The sequence below is a fragment of the Sphaerodactylus townsendi genome, linkage group LG06 (assembly GCF_021028975.2).
Source record: "Sphaerodactylus townsendi isolate TG3544 linkage group LG06, MPM_Stown_v2.3, whole genome shotgun sequence".
NCBI classification, from domain to species: domain Eukaryota; kingdom Metazoa; phylum Chordata; class Lepidosauria; order Squamata; family Sphaerodactylidae; genus Sphaerodactylus; species Sphaerodactylus townsendi.
In genome coordinates, this window is record NC_059430.1 from 86,124,150 (window position 1) to 86,150,206 (window position 26,057).

At 41.2% G+C, this 26,057-nt stretch overlaps 1 protein-coding gene across 4 annotated transcripts in view; it reads left to right on the plus strand.

Moving 5' to 3' along the window:
- Positions 1-26,057, plus strand: part of ATXN7L1 (ataxin 7 like 1) — a 78,630-nt gene that overhangs the window by 9,521 nt on the left and 43,052 nt on the right. Inside the window, exons 2-3 of one of the 4 annotated variants that reach the window (XM_048500692.1) lie at positions 12,127-12,222; positions 21,825-21,929. The exons of 1 other annotated variant lie outside the window; for it this stretch is intronic. In XM_048500692.1, the coding sequence (XP_048356649.1) occupies positions 21,827-21,929 (103 nt within the window). In that variant the 5' untranslated portion in view covers positions 12,127-12,222; positions 21,825-21,826. Of the gene's footprint in view, positions 1-12,126; positions 12,223-21,824; positions 21,930-25,291; positions 25,331-26,057 lie in introns of those variants that run through there. 2 more of the 4 variants (XM_048500694.1, XM_048500690.1) reach the window with 2 other exon arrangements.

Here is a 26,057-nt window from a genome sequence, read left to right on the forward strand (position 1 = left end):
CCAGATGGATTACTTGTTTTATAATATTGATTCCTAGACACAATAAGAACATGATTTTAATTATTGTTGATATATGTCCTTGGATTTGGACAGATGGGCAGCCCACGGAGAGCTGCATGGCGGCTGGGGACAGTATGATGAAGGTGGTGCAGCAACGCCCTCAAAAGGGCCAACTAAAGTGAGCTCTACCTCCAGGCATGCCCCTAGCCCACTCCCCGCTGTACTGGCATGCTCTGCAACACCACTGTAGCTTCGGAGTGGTGGGCCCTTCTAAGGTTGGGTGCCATGGAACTGTTCAGTGCTCCCCCCCCCCCCCAGCATATTTGCTATCTCTACTGGCATAGGTGCCTCTTATCCTGGCAGGGTGGGCAAACTGATGGTATGGGCCCCTGCTGCCTCCAAGACTCCATTCATGCCCCCCTCTCGTCTAGATTGGGCTGTAAACCTTCCTTTATGGGACTAAGTAAATGCATTCAAAATGACCATTATATTTCAGATTATGTCCATTCCTTGTAGATATGTTCATAAAATACTTTATTTCAGAAATGTATATGAGGTTCCTTACCACTTTGGATTTCTTTAAAGAGGATGCAGCTCCCATTCGAAGAGGGAGGATTTTTTTCCTGATAGTTTATACCATCAGGCATACCTGTTAGCTTGTACTAATCCTTGGAATTGATCCTCTCAGTTGGACTATGCATCTTGGGCTACTTTGGAGGCTACTTGTCTGGTGCTTTACCTTTCTTCTTGTCTGGCTCCTCTTTAAACAGAAGGCGTTGGGGTTTATTCATGCTGAAATAGATCCTGTTCCTCCTGAAATTTGTGCGGTGAGAGAATTATGAGATATAGTATCACAATGGTATCAATTTGACTCATTTTCACATGCTAAATTTACATGATGGGCCTATTTAAAAATTGGGAAGAAATGTTATTATATGGAAAGTCAGGGGGATTTTTATTTTTACCAGTTAATAGGCTATGACAATGGGTTTTATTATATGTTTCTCTGAGCCCAAAAGGGAAGGGGCGGGATATCAGAACGAATAAATAATAATAAAATAATATTTCTCAGCTGTGGTCTAGTTATGATCTATCAACCACTCTTGAATGGCAGTATTTACAACTACAACATCTGTTGGTATCTAAACATGGCCCTGAAATACTAAGTGTTTCAGAATCTTCTCTATTCTTAGAAACTCTCATTGAATCAATACAGAAAATGAAACCTTCTATATTTGTATATAGCAGTGGTGGTGAATCTATGGCACTCTAGATGTTCATGGACTACAATTCCCATAAGCCCCTGCCAGCATGGCCAATTGGCCATGCTGGCCATGCCAATTGGCCATGCTGGCAGGGTAGGAATTGTAGTCCATGAACATCTGGAGTGCCATAGATTCGCCACCACGGGCATATAGCAACTTCATATCAACCAATAAATATTGTGGACCCTGCATGCCAATACATAAAAATGGATCTCCATTCCCTTACTATTGATGAAAGACTTTTTACAACACTTGAAAGATAAATGTCCACCTCTAGTAATCCAATGAATTTGAATACCTTGCAGTATTTGAATGTATTGCATGTAGGCAACAATTGTGCCTGGATATATATTTTTTTAGATATTTGGGAAACTTCTATAGATGCCTACCTGTCGACTTGCCACCATTGTTTTAGTTTTATATTTAAAAAAAATCTTTTTGGGTATTTGGTTTGTTTTAAAAAACCTTGGCATATTCTTTCTCAAACCTGGTTTGCTAAGGCCTTTTCTGAAATAATGCATGAAAGCATGTTAACATGCCATCCAGGCAGAAAGGTGTGCGTTTTGAAGGATCCTGTCCGTATTTTCCGTATGTTAGCTCCCCACAGCTGCTGTCTTCTTCACTTCTCCACTTTTTAATACAACATTATAATGCTATAACAGTTATTTAGTTTTAAAAACTCTGGTGGTGCTATGGAGATAAATTCAAGAAAAATGGCAGCTGACAGAGGAAAGTGTGCATCAGTCTCCTGTGTGAAGGCTCCTTTGCCAGTGCAAATGCCTCTGCATTCACAGCAGCTATGAAAGCAGAACATTCTGTTCTACTATTTGGAGTATTTAGACCTTTCTTGTGATGCAGAGTTGATGGTGTTTTTTTGATGTGATTATTTCTTCTCTGGGAAAAAATTATCCTTTCCCCCAGCTTAAGGTTCACTATTCACAATGCATCCCTCGTATGGTTTGACACTTCTATATGGCTTTTGTAACTGTGTGAAAATATCTCTAGCATATGCATAAAGACAAGCCTTGTGGAGGGATATAGTATATGCGGTAAACATACTGCACAGAGCAGCTGTCTCACTGAGGGAGTTTTTAAACAACTCCCATATTTGTATTTTTAGTATCTTTTCTCCCATCTGTCTCTAAGGAGTACAGGGCATTGCATGTGGTTCTCCCATCATCCATTTTCTCCTTACAACAGATCTGTGAGGCTGGCTAGGTGGAGAGTGTATGACAGGCCCAAGGTCACCCAGCAAGCTTCTGTGACAGAGAGGGAATTTGATCTGGAGCTCTTGGATCCTAGTCTGACACTCTAAGCACCACACTAGTTCTCTGACAGCTGAATCTCATGGACTGGTCATAACTAGGATCTTCTGTTTGTACAATTATATGATTGTATGGAGGAAAGCAGCTCAGAAATTTTAATCAAGTTTTCAGGTTGTTGTTTAAAGCCGAAGATTCAAAACTGTGTTTAGATCTGCCAGTCAACAGTATTACTCATTCGAATGGCTTTATGAGCCGTTCCAAAGAGAGAGCAACATTAGTCTATTGTAGCTGAACTTTTATTTTCCAGAGTTCAGTTTCTCGGTGGGTTCTGGTTTATGAAAACTTGTTTCACATTACCATGTTTCTCCGAAAATAAAACAGGGTCTTATATTAATTTTGCTCCAAAGGTGCGTTAGGGCTTATTTTCAGGGGATGTCTTATTTTTTTCCATGATTTTGCGCCCCACACATGACCAGATCAGCTGTGCTGGGGGATCTGTAACTCGCGCTTATTTTCGGGGTAGGGCTTATTTTCAGGGAAACGGTATATTTACTTCTGAATTCTATGCTATTCTGGTTGATATGAGAGTTAACTATTCCTAGTTTTAACTTAATATCTACCTTTGGAATCTAGAAGAAGAGTCTGGATTTATATCCCACTTTTCTCAATGACAAGGAGTGTCAAAGTGGCTTACAAACTTCTTCCCTTCCTCTCCCCATAATAGACACCTTGTGGGGTAGATGAGGTTGAGAGAGCTCTGTGAAAACTGCGAGTAGCTCAGGGTCATCCAACAGGGTCCATGTGTCAGAGTGGGGAAACAAATCCAGATCACCAGATAAGAGTCCATCACTCATGTGGAGGGGTGGGAAATCAGACTTGGTTCTCCACATTAGAGTCCATACCTTCTCTTAACCACTACAGTGGCACACACTTTAAGTTGGTTGCTTTAATGTAACCTTTTTCAAGGCATAAAAGGTATTCCAGTCAAGCCAGAGTCTTGAACTGTTACTACCAAACAACACTGTAAGGAGGCTAAAAAATTAGGCCTAAAGTGTCATGCAACATTCTTCAGCAGGCTGTTTTTCCAGGGTTCTTAGTTTAATAGGTAGAACTGAAAATGTTTCTTGTGCTTTCCTGAGCAGTTGAACCCAAGATGTGCCTTTATTTCTAAAAATTATGTAGTTTGAATGAATTCTTAATTTGCAGGTGTCAGAGGGGAAAGCTGAGGGATCCCTTTGTTCTGTGTCAGCCACTGCCTCATTTGTCTTTCTGTCTCAGGTGCTTGCTTGGGTATTTATTGCTATGCTGTCTAAGTGCTTCATTGAGTTTAACCTGTCTCATTTACTCTGTGAATGGGTGCTTCTGAGGCAGTGTCCTGCTCAGTGATTTCTGAGGAGCTTGATGGGTGTCTAGTGGTTTGAACTTTACTTGAATATAAGGCTACTTCCTTATGAAGAATTGGTGCACTTGACCCCTGAAGTAAACCTATAGTAACTCTTGAGGAGTTGCTTCTTCTCTTTAGTTGAAGATGGTAACCCCTGGAATCATCCCCAGAAATTATAAAAAGAAGTAAGGTATAAGACTCAGTGTGTGTATATAAATAACTCCCTGCAGTTGTCATTCCGCCTTCATGAGCTGTTCTTTCTTTTTTCTTATGGAATATGTAGCATAATAATTAACATGCAATATGGGGATTACATTTTCATTTTATATATTAATCCCATCTAAAAGAAAAAAGAAATTAACCACACCATCATTCAATTATGATGTTTAAACTGCTAATAATTAGAAAGAAGTTGAGTGGTTGTACAAATCAGTAATCAAATGGAGCTCCTTCCTCTAAACTTCTAAGAAATGTCTCCAAAGTTCTGAAAAATAAGGGGTTTTAGCTCTCATGCTAACTTTGAATCCTTTGCCATTTCCTACACTTGCACATTCAAAATGTTAGGTGTAGTGATCTAGTGTTCTTCCAATCTTTTGCTAATAGCATTTTAGCTGCAGATTTGTATGTCTTCATGAACTGTTCTTGTAGGCTGACATTCTGAAGGAAGTGATGCATGATCAGTTGTAATAGTATGCAAGGAGTTTACATTGCTTTTGTTTAAGTGAATACTATAAAGGGGATTGCTGGTGGTACAAAGGATGAGTGCCTCTGGGAAAGCAGTGGTGCTTAATCACTGCTGTGATGGAAGAATTGACTGTCTTGGCTTGAGGAAAGTTTTTTCTCTTACTCATTTGATTTGCTCACATTGCTTCTTTGTATTTTTTTTATATCTGAGGGGTTGTTCTCTGTTCTATTGCTGCTATTTTCTGAACTTGGTAGGGAGGGGGATTGAGGAAGAGCAGCTGTTTCTGTATAATATGGGAACTAATTTGTAAAACTGAAATATTTGAAGAATCCTTGGGGGAAGGGTCCCTGAGCATGTATTCAATATTGCTTTTCTGGTTTGTTTGCCTTTTGCGTGGAATTTTGGGATTTTTTTTGGTGCAAAAAAATTCTAAGGCTTTATCAGTCTTAGATTATAGCAATAGGATCTGTAGAAATAGGGTGACGGAGCAATGCCTTTGACATAAATCATCAGTGGCCTAAATTTAAGATGGACACTGAAAGTGATTTTTATTTTATTTGTCATAAATGATGACTTGGATCTATTTATGTGCAAGCAGAAACAAAAACTTAGCACTGTTTTGCCTATGCAAGATCTTGTGCAACACCTAGAACTTTCCTCTCTCTATATATTATGGTGCCCAGAAATTAGTTGCATAAGATCTAGTATAGACACCAATGGGGGTATGTTAAGTTTGATTCAGTGCAAGCAGCTTCCTCAGTCTTTTTCTTGTGTTTCCTTGTGCGTTAGAGCTGTAGCACAAATTGAAATTCTGCACTGATCCAGCCCTATATCAGAGAGACCTGCAATAGGCCCCAATCTAGGGTAAGCAGCCTTCCCCCTCATCTCTTGGCAGTTGTCTCTCTTGTGATCCCTAATCCTTCTCATGGAATCTCCTGGAGTCTGGTAGTTTCAGAACAACAGATCATGGTTTAAGACTGTGCAAGGTAGACCCTCCTTGCTATTCCCATCATTTATCTCAAAAGCATTCAGCCTATTTCTTTAAATCCCATTTTGTTTCTAAACTTTGTGATATAGTAGTATTTGTGAATGTGTACAAATGAGACAACTTAAAGAGTAGATCTTTGTTGGCATCCATGTTGAGGAACATTCAGAACTACTTTTCCCATTCTTGGTATACCTTGGTTTTGGTGTAGCCAATGTGGTGTAGTGATTAGCCTGGGATCTGAGAGTTCTGGCTTCAAATCTCCATTCATTCATGGAACTCACTGGATGACTATGGGCCAGTCATGCAGTCCCTCACTCGTAGTAATGGTGCAAATATGAAACAATGGTATTAGCAACTGAATGACCACCCCTTCTGCTAGAAAATGCCTGCAGTATACATTCCATTGAATGTCACTGCACCAGCCACAGAGGCAGTTCTGCTGGCAACTTCCTGTATTTATTTATTTATTTATTTTCTTAAACTTTTATACCGCCCCATCCCCCGTATCAGCCTCATAGTAAGAGTACACTGAGTAGCAGTGCCTGGCTAGTGGCTCCTGGAGTGGGGCCACAAGGACCCCAGTTGATGACATCACTGTTCTAGGTTGAAAAGAAAAATCCTGGATCTGAGCTCTGCCCCATCCCAGTTTAACTATGTCCTTGGTTCATCTATATTCCTGCTTCTGGAGTGGAGCAAAAGGGTGTGGCATGCAGAGATTGGCACACTTGCTATGGGTTGCCTGTGTCATTTGGCAGTTCAATTAACGAAATTTAGGAGTTTTTTTGTACTAGTTTGAATGCTTGGATATCTTTGTCTTCACTGAGATGGTGAACTGGTATCTTCATGTTGCCATTTCAGATAGCTGGCAAAAGCTCATGTTAGTTGAAGCATCCTTATGGGGACGGGGCACATTTTCACACACCCAGAGCTAGCACATGAGGGAAAAAGTTAGCCTGAATCCCTATTCTCAGGCATGCAGCTGGGAATTTTTCTTTGGAAGATGACTCAATTTTGTGACTTTTCTCTTGTATCCTGAAGTCATACAGCCCTGAAATAGGGTTATCACCTGAAGCATGAATTAGGCTGTAATCTCAGAAGGTGAAATATGTCTGCAGTTCATCAGGAACAGTAGCTTTGATTGCTAAATTTCAGATATTCCGCATTTTGCAGCTCTTTCCACATTTCTGGGCTGTTGAAGAAATCCTGGACCCAGCAGCTCATGGTGCTTGTGCTTCAAAATGACTGGATAATTTGAGGCGGCTTCTGAAAATAGCTGAAGGGACTGATAATTTTGGTATGTGATGGACAGAATTTGTCTGCAAGTTGTTGAATACAAAAGCCTCCCTGCACAAAAAAATCCCACACTAGGTAAGGTAATGGATCAGCCAGCAAAAGGGAACAGGAAGACAAGGGAGTTGAAAACATGTAGTATGACTATTGGTTGTGTTTCATCTGTGGCAAAACTCATCAGGTGGGTTAAGTTATATTTTCTAGAGGGGTAGTTTCTGTGGGAGGCTAGAGGAGAATACCTCAACTTGCATCTTTAAAAAATCTGCTGAGGGAAGGATTTCTGTCAGTGGAGTGTTATTTTTCTGCCTCATTCCATTCCCAAAAATTCCCTCTGAAATGCTGTTTCTGGGACACAGGAGTTCAGGAGCAGTATGAGGAGAGGAACTGGCAAAGATTGTGCCCCCCCCCCCCCGGGTCAAATTGGCAGGATATAGCCCAAAGGCTATAAAATTACACTGTTTGGAGCGACAAGTTTATTCCTTTAATTATGTCCCCAAATGCTCAGGAAGGCTAAGATTGAATTCAGCTCTGGCATGCCAACCAGGTTTTATTTTTGTCATAGGTATTTTATCAGCAAATATATCTATATTCTTCATTGTCTAAATCCACCACCACCACCTTTCTCTTAAAATGCAGAGTGTAATCTTAGGAATCCTAATAATGCATTTACTACAACAATAACATTTCTGTTATTTTAGTGGTGTGGTTTTTTAGTGGTGTGGTTTTTAAAACATGGTACTAATTTCCAATCTGGGCTGCACCATTGCTACTGTCTAGATTCTCAGGCTCTATCTTGGGTTTATAGCATTTTAATATCCTGCCGGTTGGAGTCTTGTGAGAAATCTAGAAGCTTGCTAAGTTCAGAATGCAGTTTAGACAGTGTTGGTACTGTATCAGCTGTGTTTTGTTTCAATGAGCCATCTCTAGGAGGTGGGTTATGTAGATTGTTCTTTGAGTGAGTGACTAAATCTCAGTAGTGCACATCTGTGCACCACAATGCCTGAGCAGAGGCATGAAAACTTTATTTCCTTTGGGGTAAGAAACTGAATCTGTCAGTGTCTTGCATATTTACAAGAGAGTTGGTTTGCCATCCTTATTAAGTATGTCATACCTCAGTCCAGATTCATTCTGGCAGATTTCTGAAAACAGAAAATCTTGTGCCAGGCAGAACCTGTTTTGTTTGGGAAAAGTAGGATAAACTTTGTTAACTTAGATTATTCAGAAATGAATATTTTGTTTTAAAATGAGGCAGAACAATTCACAGTCTACTGTGGAGTGTGCTTCCTATGAAATTCTGGTAACTTCTGTCGGGTGAGTTTCTTAGTACTTGTGTTTAGGATTATGGGCTGTGTAAGATATATCCAGATTATTGCTTTTGTGGCCCTTTTGCCTTTCAGAAGTCAAAGCTCTTGTGACAATTTCAACTAGTTGCCTAAATACGTGTGTTATAATTGTGACACTTGAGATGTCACTGGCTCTAATTTCCCATCTTATTTAATCAGCTACACATTTGCAGTTTATTAAAAAGCTCAGCCTTCAAAATAAGTTAACTGGACAGCTTTTTAGAGTATGCAGAAAATTTTACTGTGTTACTATAGGGTCATTTTGCTCATTACCTCTCTTTTGCACCAATGATGCTTGTGCCGTATATCTAAAATATGGACTGTGAAAGTGACAAGCAAATAAGTATTTGCATAGTGGTTAGTCATGAAGTTGCTCTAGTCAGGGGGGCATGATTGGCTGCAGTTTTACTGTTGAGTTTATGCATTGTAATGTTGTGAAATGGTCCACAGTAGAATTGCTTGGGTCCTGAATCTTTTCTTTGTGCACTTCCTAGTTTTTATGCTTTGTTTGGGATTAATTGGTGTATATGAAAGTAATTCAAACATCTTTGCATAACTCCTCTAAGAAGATATTTATATTTACCAAAAGACTTTTAATGACCTAGTTCTCTCAAACTCTCTTAGCCCCACCTGCCTCAGAAATTGTCTGTTGTGGGTTGGGGAACGGAAGGTGATTGTGAGCCACTTTGAGATTCCTTAAAGGTGGTGAAAAACAGGGGTACAAAACCCAACTCTTCTTATGTCCCTTGGTTGTTGTTTAGAGTTGACTTTTTTGTGGGGAGAGTGGTTAATAATAATAATAACAACAACAACAACACAACATAGCAGAACCTGGTGACAGCAGGATCATTTAAAAAGAACATGAGAAGGTCGCAAAATACCACGATTTGAAAATCGAGCCTCAGCATCTATGGCACAAACCAGCTAAGGTCGTCCCAGTGGTAATCAGCACCCTGGACGCCATCCCAAAAACACTAGGGCAGCACTTGAAACATCTTCAAATCGACAAAATTAACATCTGACAGGTTCAGAAGGCAACCCTGCTGGGAACTGCACAAATACTACGCCAATACATTACAACTTCCAAGGCCTCTGGGTGAGACTCAGATTGCAATGAAAGGCCAACAACCGGCTAAAGAACTGGCAGCTGTGAAATCAGACAATAATCAAACAATAATAGTAGTAATAAATTGAGTTATTTTGTCTAGAATTACCTCAGGTTGTGCTTGGAGGGGATTTTTTTTCACTCATGACACTGACTGACTGACTGACTGACTGACTGACTGACTGACTGACTGACTGACTGACTGACTGACTGACTGACTGACTGACTGAATGAATGAATGAATGAATGAATGAATGAATGAATGAATGAATGAATGAATGAATGAATGAATGAATGAATGAATGAATGAATGAATGAATGAATGAATGAAATCTTTAATGGCATAACGAATATATACAATACAAATTAGATTAAGATCTGTTTAGACCAGGGGTCTGCAACCTGCGGCTCTCCAGATGTTCATGCACTACATTTCCCATCAGCCCCTGCCAGCATGGCCAATTGGTTTAGACATACAGTAAATAGGAATTAAAAAACATTAAGCCATTAGATTAAATTATGTCTAGTAAAAATTTGGGAACGTTCAGTAATAACAGCGCGCACAAATCTGGCTGTTGGTTCGAGTGTATGGTAGCAGTTGAGTTACTGTCTAGTAAGAACAAAGTTTTGACAACATCTGTAGAATTGCATAAACCAGCCATAAGAGGATTGAGTAATTTTTCCCGCTCAGAGTCATACAAGGGACAGTGATGAAGAACATGATGAACAGTTTCCTCCAAACCAAGAATGCAGCTACAGGTTCTATCAGTAAGTTAAAAGAGGGAACTCTCTGTTACATCGTCTAGTGGAGGGAAGAACATTACATCTGGCCAGAGTGACCGCTTGTCTCAAGTTACGATCATGTAGGAGATGAAGATAGCTGGCTGTGATGCAGAAATGGGGCAAGGTACTCAAATGAATTGGAGAGCAAACTTTGTTTGCTTGGGCCATCAATTTTTGTGACTCCTGCTCAAAAAGTCTTTGCTTTATTAGATGGTATATATCGGTGGCAGTCATCAGTAGTAGAGAATCCAATGACAAGGCCAGGGCTTGCAGTTTAGTGTCTATGCAGACCCACCACTCCATTGAATACAGGAAGGTGAAAGCATTGGATGTGAAGCTGAGCTGCCCATTGGAGAAGCAAATGTGTAACCAGAATCTGAAAGTACGACGCCAAGCTTTGGTTTCCATCAGATGCTGGCCTGCTTCCAAACACAGGGCAGGGTAGGGCATGGAACGGTTTTTTTCCCCAAAAATCTTATATAGGAACCTAGATTGAATTCACCCAGTGACTGGTATGTTCTCCAGCTCTCCCCTTGCATATGAAGGAAATATTTTATTGATTTATTAGTTTGAGGAAGTCTTCAATATTCTCAGAGTTCTGATTGATAATTCAAGCATTGTAGCACATGAAACACTTTTTGTATGTGTGCATAAACTGGATTTCTAAACCAGAATTGAATGTAAGTCTTCCTTAAGCAGGTAGTCTTTGACTCTTAGCCCAAGTGGAAGAATGTGGGGGAGACCACGTGGACTTGAGAATAAACCAAACTTGTTTTCATCTGGAGTAAACAATTTACTTGTTTGCAGAGTCTGTATATAGTTCAACTGTTGCCTTGTTAGGATACCAAACAGTTTTGAGAGATTATCGGTCAAAATTAAGCCCTTAGTTTCCATCTCTGTCTGCTGGTACACAGTTACCTCACTGTATCTGTGTAGGATCTCTTTCAAGATTTATTAAATTGAAGAATCAGTATATAACAGTTTTATTGATTCAGAAATTTTTTACTTGGAAATTGTAGTTCTGTTGTAAGGATGTGTGATGCCTGCTAACGTCAGTCATGCAGCTAAATTGGTGTATTTCTCTCTTAGAACATCTTAACCGTATTTAGAGGATAATGATAGGATTACAGAGTTTCATTCACTGAATTCTCACGCTAGGCCTGGATGTGTTCTTTCTGTAAATTTCAATAGAATGATTCAACTCTTCTGCGTGAAATCTATGCTTAAGGTTAGGATTTTGAAGTTCTATTTCATTTCCCTTGAAAGTTCTGCAGTTTTATCTAGGACTATTGGGGCTTCCAAAGAACTGCCTTTACAGTGTCACTCAAACATCCCGGGGGGCAAAATGACCTTGGAACTGCAATACCACTTTTTGAAAAGAATTGTTTGTCTTTGATAGTCATCAGTTAAGTATTGTCTCTTTAAAACTTTTCTTGGTTAATATTGCCAACATTTTTACATGCTGTCTACTCCTATTGTAGTCCCCCTTTCTTCCAAAAAATGTTGTCTTAACTTTTTGTTACATATAAATATCTTAATCCAGTATCCCAGTGTTTTTTTACTTGCTCTGATCACCTTTTCTAGATCAAGTTACAATTTTGTTGATGGGTGATAGTTTGTTATCTTGCCCAGAAGATGCACAGTGTTGGGAAGAGGCGGAATGCTGATCCCTGGAGTTTCAAAAATAATATGGCATTTTATATTCCCATTTTTCTTCCTATGAATTTGAATGAAGATTTTATGTCTGACAGTCTAATAAAATCTCATGGGTTTGGATTAACATCATGGAGTAGGTAACTTGAATTTGAGTTCAAATTTCATTAAATCTGCCATCATGAAAGAACGTGAAAATTAATAAGTGCCATAAGTGAGTAGCCACTTTGGGTACATGGGTCGCCATAAATGGAAGAGTAGTGGCAAGACCTTCTGTTGGACAGATTAAGTTCTCAAATTCCTTAATGTTGTATGGTGGAATGTGCAGTTCAATGACTGACTCATGTGTTTTGATTCTCTTCAAGGTTTTAAAAAGGAATGAGGAAGGGACTGTTGTTGACTGTGGAGTAACAATACACAAAGACCACAGTATAAGTACTCCTCTGTGGACCTTCCAAAGTGTGAGTGATATTGAGGAGGCTTTGCTTCTCTCTGATCAAATCATTCCTTATTTTGAAGTCATATTTTGTAGGCAAAGCTTGATATTTGGGTAAAATGCATTTTTAAATTTACTGTTTTCTGCTTTTCTTTAATTTTTGTTTTTGTAATATAGACTATGTAGTGGATTTTTTTTCATCAAAGAGAGGTAAAAATTGTCAGTTCAGTTTTTTCATGTATTTAATTCTGAAGTTGACTCTGGGTGTGGTTCTAGAAATAATATGAATGAGACCATGTACAGATATAGAAGATTTCTGCAAATGTGGGAAGAACTTGTTTGCAGAAGAATCTGAAATCTGAAAAAGGGGTTAAATAGACATTGCAAGAGCAATACCTGTACTACATTGCAGCTGTAAAAAAGAAAATCAGACATCTTGTGAGATGAAGTTGTGAAATTGGCAACCATTTTGGAGTTGCTAGGCAATATAAAGCAACATTGCCTTGGTGGGGAGACTGAAAGAGGTAAAAAGGAGGAAGGAGGGAGCAAAGGAAGCAGGGAAAGGAGTAGGACTGGAAGTAATACTGAAGTTGGGGGGCAGAAAAAGAGGGGAGGGAGAGAAGGAAGGGGGAAAGGCTGCTGGAGCTGTCAGGTTAGGAAAAGAAGTGGAGATAGTGTGGAGCCTGGGGCAAATGAAATTCTCTGCCCTTGTGAATCCTCACAGTTTTTGTAATTGTAATCTAAAAGACAATCCAAAGAAATAGTTTAGGTCAATTCAGAGCTATCATGATTTCTTGCGTGATCCTGAAAGTTATTAAGCTTTTCCTCTTCAACAGTCTTGCAGCACAGCAAGTTCTACTCTTGTTTGCTAATAGTTTTGTTTTCCACATAAGCTGTAATTAATGGGAAATTATCTGCATTGCTTAGGATCTCTGGCATTCTAAGGTTTAATTAGCTGGTTTACAAGGGAGGCAGCATGCCATTCTGATTTATCACTCTTAACCACCCATGTTAGCCACTTGCAGCTTGTTTCTACCTTTTGAGATTTTGCATATCCTGAGAGGATAGCTTCTGACTAGTATAGGAGTATCCAACTCTGGCACTTCAGATGTTCATGGACAACAATTCCCATCAGCCCCTGCTGGCATGGCCAATTGGGGCATGCCAGCAGGGGCTGATTGGAATTGTAGTCCATGAACATCTGAAGCGCCAGAGTTGGACACCCTGGTTTAGTAGAACTAGGAATTGCACTGACTTCTAGCCCACACTGCTCTGCATAGAGCCTATCATAGTCCACGATGGAACTGTGAAATTCACCTGTTAGGGAGGAGAGAACACTTTCATAGTGTTAGAGTTTGAGGGCTGAGGTTCTAGACTCTAGAGGTTGTGAATAGAATGGTTTTGTTATAGTTGTTTTTGAAATGGCAAAGGTCTTGTAGCCATGGGAGCAGTGGCGTATCTGCCTAGGGACCGGGGGTACCCTCTGTCCCCGGGTGCCACTAATCTGGTCACGTGGGGACACAGAATTGCCCCTCATGTGACTAGGAAGACAGCAAGGCAGCAAGAAGTCCTTCTGCCTCGGGCACCCTCAGCCCCGCCCATGTCGTCATCAATGTGGGCGGGGCCAAGGAAGCCCAAGGACACCCCCCCAAACCTCGTCACCCTCTCCCAGCTCCCAGCCAGCAGCTGGCAGTCCCTTCTGTCCTCCCCTATGGGGAGAGCAGGAGGAACTGAAAGGCTTCGTCCTCAGCAACTTTGCTTTTGTAAGCTTGGGGGCGGGGCCCCACCCCCTTGAGCCCTGCTCCCAGGCAAAGCGGGAGGTCACCCAGAGAACGGCTGTCTCCGGGCCCCATTTTCTCACCGTACGCCTCTGCATGGGAGTGACCATGGATTGTTTCCTTCCTTATAGGATGGCTGCATGCTCATGTTCCTCATAACCTGAGCCAATTATTTTAATATTCTGGCGCAAATCAAACATGCGTCTGTTCTCAGAGAAAACTTCTAGTCGTGGTTTTCATTGTATCTGTTTGTGATAGCAAAGAATTGGCATTTTATATTAACAACTTGGAACAGTTCTGGGGAAAAGTATTTGAAGAATAGTTTGTTTGTTTTTTAATTATCTTAATGCAGTACTAGAAACAAAAATTGTAAAATAGCCATTCTGTCAGTTTGTGTTAATCTGTATCTATTGCAGCACATTTACTGATGCAATATTGGAATAGGTTTTGCAGCAGCTAATTGACTTCTGTACTACATCTGCATATACTGTTGAATTTTAGTCATTGGTAATTTTACTTTTATCTTTAGTGCTTCTGGACCATGTGGTCCAAAAGATGAGTAAAAACTGTTTGATATCTTTGGTCCTTGGAAATGGTTGTATTTCTTATTTGGTACTTGCACCACAGAGTAAAAATGTTTGGGGTTTCTTTTGCAAGCAAAATTAAACAGTCCTCTCTCTTCCAAGTGCATAGGAATTCCTAAGGGAATATCACAGGTTCATCTTTTGTGTATGTAAAAGTTGTCATGATTACTCCATGGGGTGCGGGAGAGGGGATTGTAACCTTCAAACCAAATGGGAATGTGAATTGACAATCCTGTATAATCGCAATAGCTACTTCCTCCAGCTGCTGAAGAATAGAGTCATAATTGGCTTGATTTACGTGAATGCATCTTAGATGCTGAGCACTGCGGTAACTGCTTGCATGCGCCAAAAAAAGTGTAACGTAGCATTTAGTTGTAAGTACTAGAGGGACAGATGTTGGTCCAGTAATGAATACTTGTAGTTGTTGGCAACAAACTGCTGGCTGAAGCCACTGAAATTTGAGGCATCAGGTGGATACTGTAATCTAGCCAACTTCTTGCATTTTTTTCTAAATTCAGATGATGACTACATCCTGTTCCCTCTCCCCCTCCCTTCCCCACACCTACTATGATTGATTCTGTTCTTTAATCCTGGGAAGGTGGTCTTTTTATCTGAGATGAACTTGAAAGTGCACAAAGAGACTGTAATTTTGTGGAGTTGCTTTTAATTCTGCTGGCAGAAACCAGTGTTCCTGCTCCTTGATTTTGGCAACATACTTTGTTTTCTGTTGTCCTAGTTGCCCTTGTTTGATGTGCCACCTCAACTTGCTTCTGACTTGGGTGCCTGCCAGGTCTTACAACGGAAAAGCGCTTGTATACAGAGATAACTCATTGACCTAGATTGGGGAGGAAGGGCAAATCTTGTTAGGAGGAGGATTGCAGCGTGAATATGGACTACAGCACAGCAAGCTGGCCTCTTCTTCTATGCCTCAGATGTCTGTATTGTCAAAGGAGATCTTCCAGTCACCAGATACAAAATAACTTATACATCCATCCTCCATTGTTTTTAAGGGAGGAAAAATGGGGGTCCATAAAATTGGACCCCCAGACTCAATCTTCGTCAAACTTAGGGGTCTGTACAAGGAGAGTAACCAGCAGCTATGCTGAAAATGTATTGCCTCTGCCTTGAAAATCTGCCCCTCCCCGAGCCTTGGAAATATTCCCTATAGACTACTATAAAGCTCTTTAAACATTAAGGAGCTGCTGAACCCACAACCCAGAACAAATCAATAGGTGGCTAGTTCAGCATCTCTTTAAAGTTTAAATAGTATGGCTGCAATGTAGTCTTTGGGGAACCTTTCCAGGGCTCTGTTTTTCAAGACAGGGGCTCCAAATTTTCAGCATAGCTGCTGGTGACTACCCAGCCCCCCAAGTTTGGTGTGATTAAATTAGTACAGGGGTGTCCAACTCCAGCGCTCCAGATGTTCATGGACTACAATTGCCATTAGTCCTTGCCAGCATGGCCAATTGGGCCACAGGGGCTGATGGGAACCATAGTCCATGAACATCTGGGGCACCAGACTTGAACACCCTTGAGTTAGTGGGTCCAATTTTATGAGTCTCCCTATGGAGAAAAAATGAGAACCAATAAAAGTTGACCTGCAACCCAACCTTTACCAGACTTGGGTGTTCTTGTAAGGAATGTCACCAGCAGCTATGCTGAAAATTTGGTGCCTCCACCTTAAAAAGCAGCTTCAGAACAATTCCCCATAGAGTATTATGGCAAAGGGGGATTTAAAGGCTCCCATTGAAGCTTATGAGGAATCCCGAAAACCAATTTTGTCCAGCTTTCCTGAATTTAGTTTTTTTTGGCTGCTGCTTAAAGAGGACTTTTTAAAAAATGATAAAGGCAAATGCACACATCTACTGCTGACAGTTCCTAGCTGGGGAAAAACTATAAAATCTGCTGTTGCTTCAGGCACCTTTTTGTGAGGGGATTTATCCATTTTTATTTTTTTGCTGGGGCGGCTGTTACATTGTCAAGTTTCTGGTGGCATTTGCATGTATTCCTTCTCCTCTGTCTTTGTCTCAAGCTTCCAAATGACTTCACTTTCACTGTCTTTATCTTCTTCAGAGCCACTTGGAGATTTCCAGGTGGTACAAATTGATAAATGAAATGGCTTAAGTGAATTTTCTTAAGTGTTGTAATTCTAAAGTAACTTTCTAATGTTTTATGTAAAACGTGCTCAGATAGTTTAGCCATTACTGAACTTATTTTGGAAGGGGATTAAGTGGGAGAAGTATTCTTTAAATTGCATATTGTTAAAATGAGATCTTGCCCATGTGTTGGTCTGGAAAAAAAATCTTCTTTTTCTGCTTCTTTTTTGATGTGAATCACTATAAAATAGGAACATAGGGTGTGGGTTGTAGTGTGTTTGAACTTTACTGTTTTCTAAACGGAAAACCTATTCTCCCTCTTAGGGAATTTTTAAAAATGCAATCTAGCTATAACACATTTTATAAAAATTAGGGGGCATCTAAGTTTTGTTGAACTGAGCACAATTTCAGTGATTCCAGTGGTGTTTCTGGCCTGTATTTGTTGTTCCAGATTGTATTGCATTCTCATGCCAGATTGGTCCAGCTGGTGCCACTGTGCTGTGATACATATTGCCCAGAATGAGAGCTTCTTCCATAGCTGCTCCAAGGTCCTCAGTCTTCTTGAGCTGGCTCCTCATTGCTCAGAACTTGTATGTAGTAGAGAAATGCACCTCTTTCTGGATCCCACTTTTAATATGTTAATCTGCAGTTAACAGCAACTTATTTGAGCCATTTTATTTACAAAAACATTATTTATGAGATTGTCAGAAAAACTGATTAACTTGAGATGATACATCTGATCACAGTATCCGTGAAAATTTCTGTGGTCTACTGTCTTGCACATTACAAGATTTCACCAATCAAGAACCTTATGGGTTGGATCCAGTGATCTGTTGGATCAAGAATCACAGATCTTTTTCCTGCTTTCCCTTCAGTAGCATCAACTGTAGGAAAGTTGATTTCTGTGACTGTAATATCCAGATGGGTTGATAGCCATGTGGTTGTGGGGGGGAGAGAAGTATACTGAGGAGGGGCAAGGGGGTGCAATCGCCACCTCTGTCTTCTCCCGCCAGCTCCACAATTTTTCCCTTGTCCTCCTTTTGAACCCACATTGCTGTTAGTCCACACAAGGTCAGGAATCAAGTTTTCCAGTGTCAGGAGGGACTGACTATTGTGTTTTTTTCCAGACAGTGTGACTGTAGTCTGGTATTTTTTTACTCCTAACGTTTTGCTTGCATCTATGGTTGGCATCTTCAGGCTGTGTCACAGAGAGAATGCTTACCATTACCATTACATGCCTGTGAGGATGCCAGCTGTAGGTGAGAGCAAAAGGTTAGGAGTAAAAACTACCAGACCACCTCCATACAGCCCGGAAAACCCACAATAGTCAGTTTCTCTTGCCATTGGAAAACTTGATTCTTGGGCTTGTGTGAACTAACAGCCATGTGCATTCAAGGCTGCAGCAGGGAGAAGAAGGGGAAAAATCTGTGGAGCTGGTGCTGGCAGGAGAAGACAAAGAAGGCAGTTGCACCCCCTCACCCCTCTTCAGTATACTTTCCCGCAACCACATGGCTATCAACCCATGTGGATATTACAGTTACAGAAATCACTGCTGGAGGGAATACAGGAAAAAGATATGTGATTCTTGAACCAATTGATCACAGGATCCATCTCATAAGGTTCTTGATTGGTGAAGTCATGTATTGTGCAAGACATTAGACCACAGAAAACCCACAACAGCCGGTTGATTTCAGCTGTGAAAGCCTTCAACAATACATTGGGAGGAACTGCTGGAGAAGGGAAATGCAGGAAAGATCCATGGCTGCCCCACCTTCTGATAACTGATCACTGGATTCATATCCACAGACGTGAGGCCCTTTATCTCATATTTTGAATAATCATTCCAGTGGCTCCCTACCCTTTCTCTGCATGTATTACATATATTGCATGAAGCTTCCATTAGTGGGAGAGGAAAAATCAGCATTTTTGAATGGGTGGTACTGGCCAATAAGGATGCATCCATGAAGTAAAACACAAATGAGGAATAGATTACTTAAGTTGAAGTTTGTTCGTTAATTATTTTAATTTGCTGTGAGTCGGTGGGATCCTTCTGTCTTCGTATGAAAAGTCTTCATGACATTCTAATCCCCCTTTTTAGCCATTTATTTGCCAACTCATTGCAATTTATTATCCTGCTTGTAGTATTGCAACTTGTCTACAGTTGATTAATCCTTGTAGCTCTTACAGCATTGCTTCTTCATCGACCTTTTAAGTGACCAAGTGTTCCCCCCTTCAGTTTCTTCATTAAGATTTGCTGAATTATTCCAATTGTGTTACTCTAGTTCACTAATTCAGCAGTTTAAGTAATGCTACGTGATTCAAAGATTTTGAAAATAAGACTAAATATTGGACAGTGATTTGATTTGTTCAGTGCTGATTCTTGGACTGGAATACCTTACTATTTCATTTTAAGTTAAATAGATTCTCTGTTTTAAAAATTGTAACTGCTCCCATTCATTTCTTTCTTTTTTTAATCTAAAGAGACAGTGAGCTTGCAGATATTTAGACTGGCTTTTTGAGGTGGTACAGTATTTCATGCAGTTTTTAAAGATGTCAAATGATTGTCTTCTGTTATTGAGAATGTGGCCTGCAGTTCTGTTCTTTCTCCTGATATAGAAAGTTGGGAGTGAAAGCAGCTAATTATTTCTCAAATAAGTCAGGAGTTCCCTTAGATCAGGGGTCGGGAACCCGCGGCTCGCGAGCTGCATGCTGCTCTTCCGCCGCTGTTCTGCGGCTCCATGAGCGGAGCCGCCAGCCCCCTCTTCGGCCGCCCTGCTGCTTGCGGGGCGGGCACTCTCCCGGCGGCCGGGCAGGCCGAGCCGCCGGGACACCGCCGAACCTGCAGGACGTCTGTGAGGAAACAGCTCCGCTGCCCTTGGCGAAGATGGGCTGCAAACGCCCCTCCCGCCTCCTCCACACTCCTCCTGGCCAAGCGTTTCTAGCCCGCCTCCCCTCACCGAATATACCCGTTCCTAATTTTCCACACGGCGACCCCCGGTAGCTGTTCTCCAGAGGGGCAGCCATGTTTAGTCCCTCAAGGCTCCTAAGTGGCACACGAAGTTTGAAACAGCTGTTGGGTTTGGCCCGCCCTCCCTCCGCTTCCTCCGAAATGGCCTTCGCTTCTTCTTATTTATCACAAAATGGGGAGGGGTCGCCTCTGCGTTCAGCTCCCCCCCCAAAGAGACCGGCCGCCTGCTCAGAGGGTTCACTGGCTCGCCGCCATTGCGCAATGCCAAGCCGCCCAAGCGCGACGCAAAACCGCGCGCTGCGCCTTTCCTCCTCCTTCCTCTCTCCCGGGTGTCTCTAATCCTGGCGGTGCTGCTAGCCCCCCACCCGGTCAGCCTCACCTCTTCCTTAGCTCGCCAGCAGAGCCCGCCACTCCTTCCATAGGGTCGCCTTACAACTCCGCCGCCGCCATTTGCAGCCGGACGCCAAACTTTTGTCTCGAAGAGTCAGCTCGAGAAGCGCTGGCAATCCCTCGCCAGGCCACAAGAGCCCGGACGAGGAAAGCCATGCAGTTGCCTGGGGCGCTTCCTGATCCTAATACGACATCTACTACCTGATAATACTAATACTGATCCTAATGGTACACTCTAATACTAACTCTTTGAAACGTAGGGTCCGGTGGTAAAACATTCAGCGTTGGAAACGGGGCGCCAAAGATGGCCGGACTTGTCAAACATCAGGAGCAAAGAAAGTGAAATCTCAAAATAGCAGGAGAGGGGGTTATGTTTTATTGAATTATTTTATATAGTATTTTAAATTCTGTTAACAATTGGACGCGGAGGGACGTCTGGCTGCAACATCTGTCACCCCATGGGCTGAAGAGTGAATGCTTTTTTAATCTTCAAATGTTTTAATAGTGATCACCTTGGGGGTCCCTATTAGGTGGAAAGGCAATATAAGAAGATGGAGAAAAAACAATTAGGAATTGTTGGGAACTAGCGATGAGAATTGGTTTAAAAAGGGTTTTAGCATTTACATTTTGTAATTTTGTACTGTTTTTATATGTTTTTACCATATATTGATTATAAGGCAGCCTCGAGTCCTTTGGGAGACTGGTGGGATATAAATGCAAAGTATAAATAAATAAATGCAAAGTATAGAAGTAAAAGGTAAAAAAACCCCAATATATATAGTGTTATCTTTATTTTAAATGTCAAAAATTATTTGCAGCTCCAAGTGTTTTCTTTTCCCGTGGAAAACGGGTCCAAATGGCTCTTTGAGTGTCAAAGGTTCCCGACCCCTGCCTTAGATTATTAATGGGAAATATAATGCTGGGATTTGTCTTGTTGATCATTGCTATTCTTCACCCCTAGGTTGGAACATTTAATGAGCAATATGGGGACAATTCTTAAGGGGTTTCTACTTTGCAAACAGACTAGGAGAACTGACCAAGAGGTTTACTTCAGAAGACCTTGTATAGGAATTGTTCTTGATATGATTAAGGGATCTAACTGTCCAGCTGAGGACAATCAGTCACCATCTATGTTTCCTGTGACCTCAACCGCAGCATGGCAGGTTGCACTGCTGGCGTGGTCTTTTGTCCCCCACCCCACCCCTCCCTCCCCATTCCTGTTCAAAAAGTCTTCAAACATTTGCAAGCTCACCATCTCATACAAAATCACTGAAGGCTTTGTTAAGAGTGAAACTCTATATATGAGTATGACTTGGGAAAGGGGTCCTGCTTCTTAATTACAACAATTTAAATGAAGGAAGATGATGATTGTTTCCTCCCCACCTCCCTCCATATTTTCTTGCTAGTTACGTACTGTGGATTCAATCTCAGAAGATCAGTGTATTGATAGAGATGTGCCTCTCTTCGGAATTGAGGTTTTTCCAGAGGCAAAAGGTTCCATTGGTGGCAGAAGTGTGTCTTATGTTGGTGTGGGGACTGCTTTTGCTGGAGGAAAGTAACTCTGCTAGCACAGTGGATCTGCAGGATCCAACCTAGATATTAAACATATTGTTCCTTGTTTTTCTAGCAGTTTGCATATGTCTCATTCTTAGTTTACATGGAAAATTGTGGACAATGAGTTGGACAATGCATTTCCGTTCTTCTTTGTAGTGACTCTTTCTCTGCGTGTTTTTTTTAACTTCTTGAAAATATTTTTTTGAAAGGACAACTTCTAATACTTGTATATATATATTTTTTCAACTCTCCCACAGATATGCACTTATTTGGCCATTATCCAGCTCATGATGATTTCTATCTAGTAGTGTGCAATATCTGCAATCAGGTAGTCAAGCCACAGGTTTTCCAGTCACACTGCGGTAAGTGAAAACTTTTGTTCCTGGATTATGGCTTGGTGTACTTGTCCCATTAGAAATGGCACACTAGGAATAACATTCTTTTAAGAGGAACTTTTCACCTTGGAACTTGTCAGTCATTTTTGTGTTAAGATTAGAATGTGATCACAATATGCATACATCTGTCTACCTTCCAGGTGGGAAGGTAGATATGTGTTCTGTGCCTTTCCATTTTGTTCTGTGATCAGTCCAAGACATTTTGACAGTCCAAACAGCATCTCCATTACACTAATACATCTGGGTACTAGGAGGTTACTCTGTGCAACCCACATTGAAATGTGTAAAAGGTAAACAGTTTCTCATTCCAAAGGGCCAATTTTTTAAAATTTTCTTGTTTATCCTTCCTCTTGGGGGGAAGTACAAAACTGCTCCCTCCCACCAGTTGTGGATGAGCTAGATATGCGAATGTACATGGAACATTTGCAGAAGAACTGTGCATGCAAAATCCAGTGCACATAGGCCTGAGTTGTACAGCTGATATCCAGCATACAATCTAGGAATCTCATTTATGATTCATATTTACATGCATTTAGTTTTATGCAAAATATTACACCTATAGTGAGTGTTTTGGAAGCCAGAGGTGAGAAAGCAGGACCAAGGTGTGGGCAAAGCAGTTCTTTTCTTTCCCCTATGCAGCGGAAAAAATGGCCAAACAGGCCCCATGTCACTATCTCTCCTTACCCTCATGGGTCCAACTGCTTTTGTTCCCTCCATGTTTGAAAATGTTGGGAGCTGTTTACTATGCTAGTCTTCCTCCCCATCCATCTGCAGACAATGAGGGCAGGACTGATGCAGACTGAACAGTCTCATGACTGGAGTTGAATTTCTTGAGCCTCCAAAAATGCTACTGTTTGCAGTACTTGCTTTTCCAGGTTTCTCTGTGTTTTAGAACACAAGCATCAAATCAAGACCATGGGACACTGTCTCATTCATCCTGAGTTGACATCAAGTTCCCGTTCAGATCAGTGCAATTTACTTTCCTATAAAGTGTTGAGGACTTGGGTTTTAAATTATCTTGATGTACCCTTAGTTATAAGGGAAACTATGTAAATTGTAAAACAGGAGGTAAAAATTCAAGTAGAAGTCTTATTGAGTTTTATTCAGTGTATTAAAGAGGACGCTGGGATGAAGCGCACTGACACCCAAAATACTTTATTTAAATATTGGTTATGTGTAGATTTCCCCTCAGAAATACTGACCCAGTTACATGTACTTTTTCCTATGGTAATTCTTGTTCATACTACCTGAAGCTAAATTTGATTCCAAGGTATTGGCTGTGATCTCCTGGCCTGTGTGCATTGGATCTCTCACCACACTGTATGCTGATAACCATGAGCATATAGAAACAGTTCACATTGTTTGGGTTTGTCTCTTTCTTTAAGTAATGGGATAGCAAACCTCCCCTCTCAGCTTGTGAACTTTTCCTGCCTCTATGACTATTTCTGATCTCACCAACCAATCATTAGTTTCTGATTTATTGACTATTTTGATCTGTGAAACCAAAGGAATGGTTGCAGGATTGTGTTTAAATGCTTCTTTTGACTTCCTCCTTCATCTGCGTTCAGTGCAATTAAGCTAGTTTTTTAGGAGCTAGTGCCTGTAAAGTAGTTCATGGTGAACTTTAAGTATTGAGCTTTGCAGTGTGTTCAGAAAGGCCTTTACTTATCTAGCGTTCTGATCAATCTTTTGGCAATAAATAAGCTACGAAGTTTTTTAGCACAAATAATCTGTATGAAAAATGGCCATATCACTAGAATATTAGGTTCCAGATTACAGTGTACTTGAAATCATTGAAATGAGAGTATGCTTTAATCTGTAAACTGAGTTACCAAAAAGAAAGGGTCCAATGATGCAATTCAAGAGCTCACAGATAAAAAGAACATTGGTTGTGGTGGGTTTTCTGGGCTGTGTGCCCGTAGTCTGGTGGATCTTGTTCCTAACGTTTCGCCTGTATCTGTGGCTGCCATCTTCAGAGGTGTATCAGAGATGGAAGTCTTTTACACACTGTGAGGGAAGACTTCCCTCTGTGATACACCTCTGAAGATACCAGCCACAGATGCAGGTGAAACGTTAGAAACAAGATCCACCAGACCTCGACCACACAGCCCAGAAAACCCACCACAACCAGTTGAATCTGGCCATGAAAGCCGTTGACAAAAAGAACATTCATTGATCTTGGTTGGGAGGAATTCCCCATGCAAGGGTTATTCTGACCAAGACTAAAATGTTTGTCAGTTGTAGCTTTGCTTGATATTCTCAGTGTGGAGAAATATGGTGTCCTTAGGAGACACCTTTAGTTGAAACAAGTTTTTGTCTCTCATATCAGAACAAGAGACAAGCTAGAAGCTTGGTTTCTCTCTTGGTTAGCTGCTGTGGTAAAAATGGCAAATTAAATTTTTGCTGTATGTTGGGTTTTCTCTTCTCTGGAACTTGCTTGGATGATTAAGTAGATCTGAGAACACATTGTCATGTAGTAATCTGTTCTTCACGATATATGGTCAACTTCTATAGTCTTTGGGGTTGCTGTACTTTCCACGTGCTAGTCTAGAGGCTGGAATAAATGCCAGTGGCTGTATTCTTTACTCATGTAACCATTGCTTAGCAATAAGTACTTTACAAGGTATGGAACCCATGTGCTTTAATCATAGGTTAATGGCAAGGGGAGGCATGGGTATTGGAAAGATTTATTTTTAAGTTGATTAGTGTCTCTCCTTTGTTGTCTTAGAATGAATGTGCGTAGCTTATGTGTAAAACTGTGAGGCATTTTTTAACCTCATCATTATTTAAAATTTTGGTGTGGTACTAGATAACGTGTTTCAGTGAAACTCTGTCAGAACTATGACCTGTTAGTTGATCATTGTTGTCTTAGTTCCTTATGTTGTTTAGTTCTCATACCAGTACCTCTCCTGTGAGTTGTTTGATTAGCTGTGCAAATCATTTATCAGTATAAATGTCGTACAAAGCTATTGGAGAATCAGAGACACAAGTTCATTATTAATAGGCTGGCTAAACTGAAGAGCAGTTGCCTGAGATCGTGAGATTTAAAAGCAGTATAAATTGAAATGCACAGCTGTAGCTCTTTCTTTAATACAGAATTTTGGCAAACTAGAAGTAAAAATGGTACACTGTAAAAGAGAACACATTCACAATTAGGCTATATTTGGAAACTGGATAATCTTCCAGCTTTTTAGTTGGGTGGTGGCAGTCAGTCCAGCCACAGACAAACCATTTACACCGCTAAGTTTGAATAGGCTGAGATAAGCTCTGTTGAGGTGCTTTAATTCAGAGGGCTGATTTTGGAATTTTTTGTTTGTTTCACTTCTTAGGTAACTAAACAGGAACAATGGAATCTCCATAATAGGAAGGTACTTTTGCATATGAAATTATTACCTGTGTCTGGGAATCACCAGGAGCCTGGACTCCTCTGCACCCCTTTTGTCAGCTCCAGCGTTGAAACGGCTGCTGGGAAATGCAGGGGAGGACATATTGGCTAGCAAGGGTCAAAGGAGGAGATGCCAGGAAACAGTCCAGCCAGGACCTCGGAGGTAGCAGAAGGCATTGTCTTGCACACAGTGGAAGCCAACAGCCAGGATGTCTCTGAGGGCAGGGGCAGGGGTGGGCCAGGGGTGGCAACCTGTCTTCCCCCCCTCCCAAGATGCATGGGGGCAACAGACCTGATGATACACGCAGCAGATTCTGGGATCAGCCCAGAATGGCCAGAGATGGGCCACTGCCAAAAGGGGTGGGCATGACCAGACCTGTGGACAGAGAGGTGGCTGAGGCATCACTTTTCCTTTCTTTTTTTTAATCTAGCAAGCCAGCAGGATGGGTGCTGGACCAGGATTAATTGGAAGATGGAAGGAGGGCTATTAAAAGAAGGACTTCTGTGCCAGCTCGGGAGGCAGATTGGAGGGCTTTTTAATACCAGAGCAGGCCAGCCAGGTTGAGGGAGGGTGCTGGTTCTGTTAAGCTCCTGTCTTGACCATGTCTGCGGCCCAGGAGTTTGACCAACAAAGGAAGGAGTATGATGGCGGAGAAGCAGTTAATTCATCCGGTGACGGTGGAGCCTCACACCCGGTATAAATTGATTTT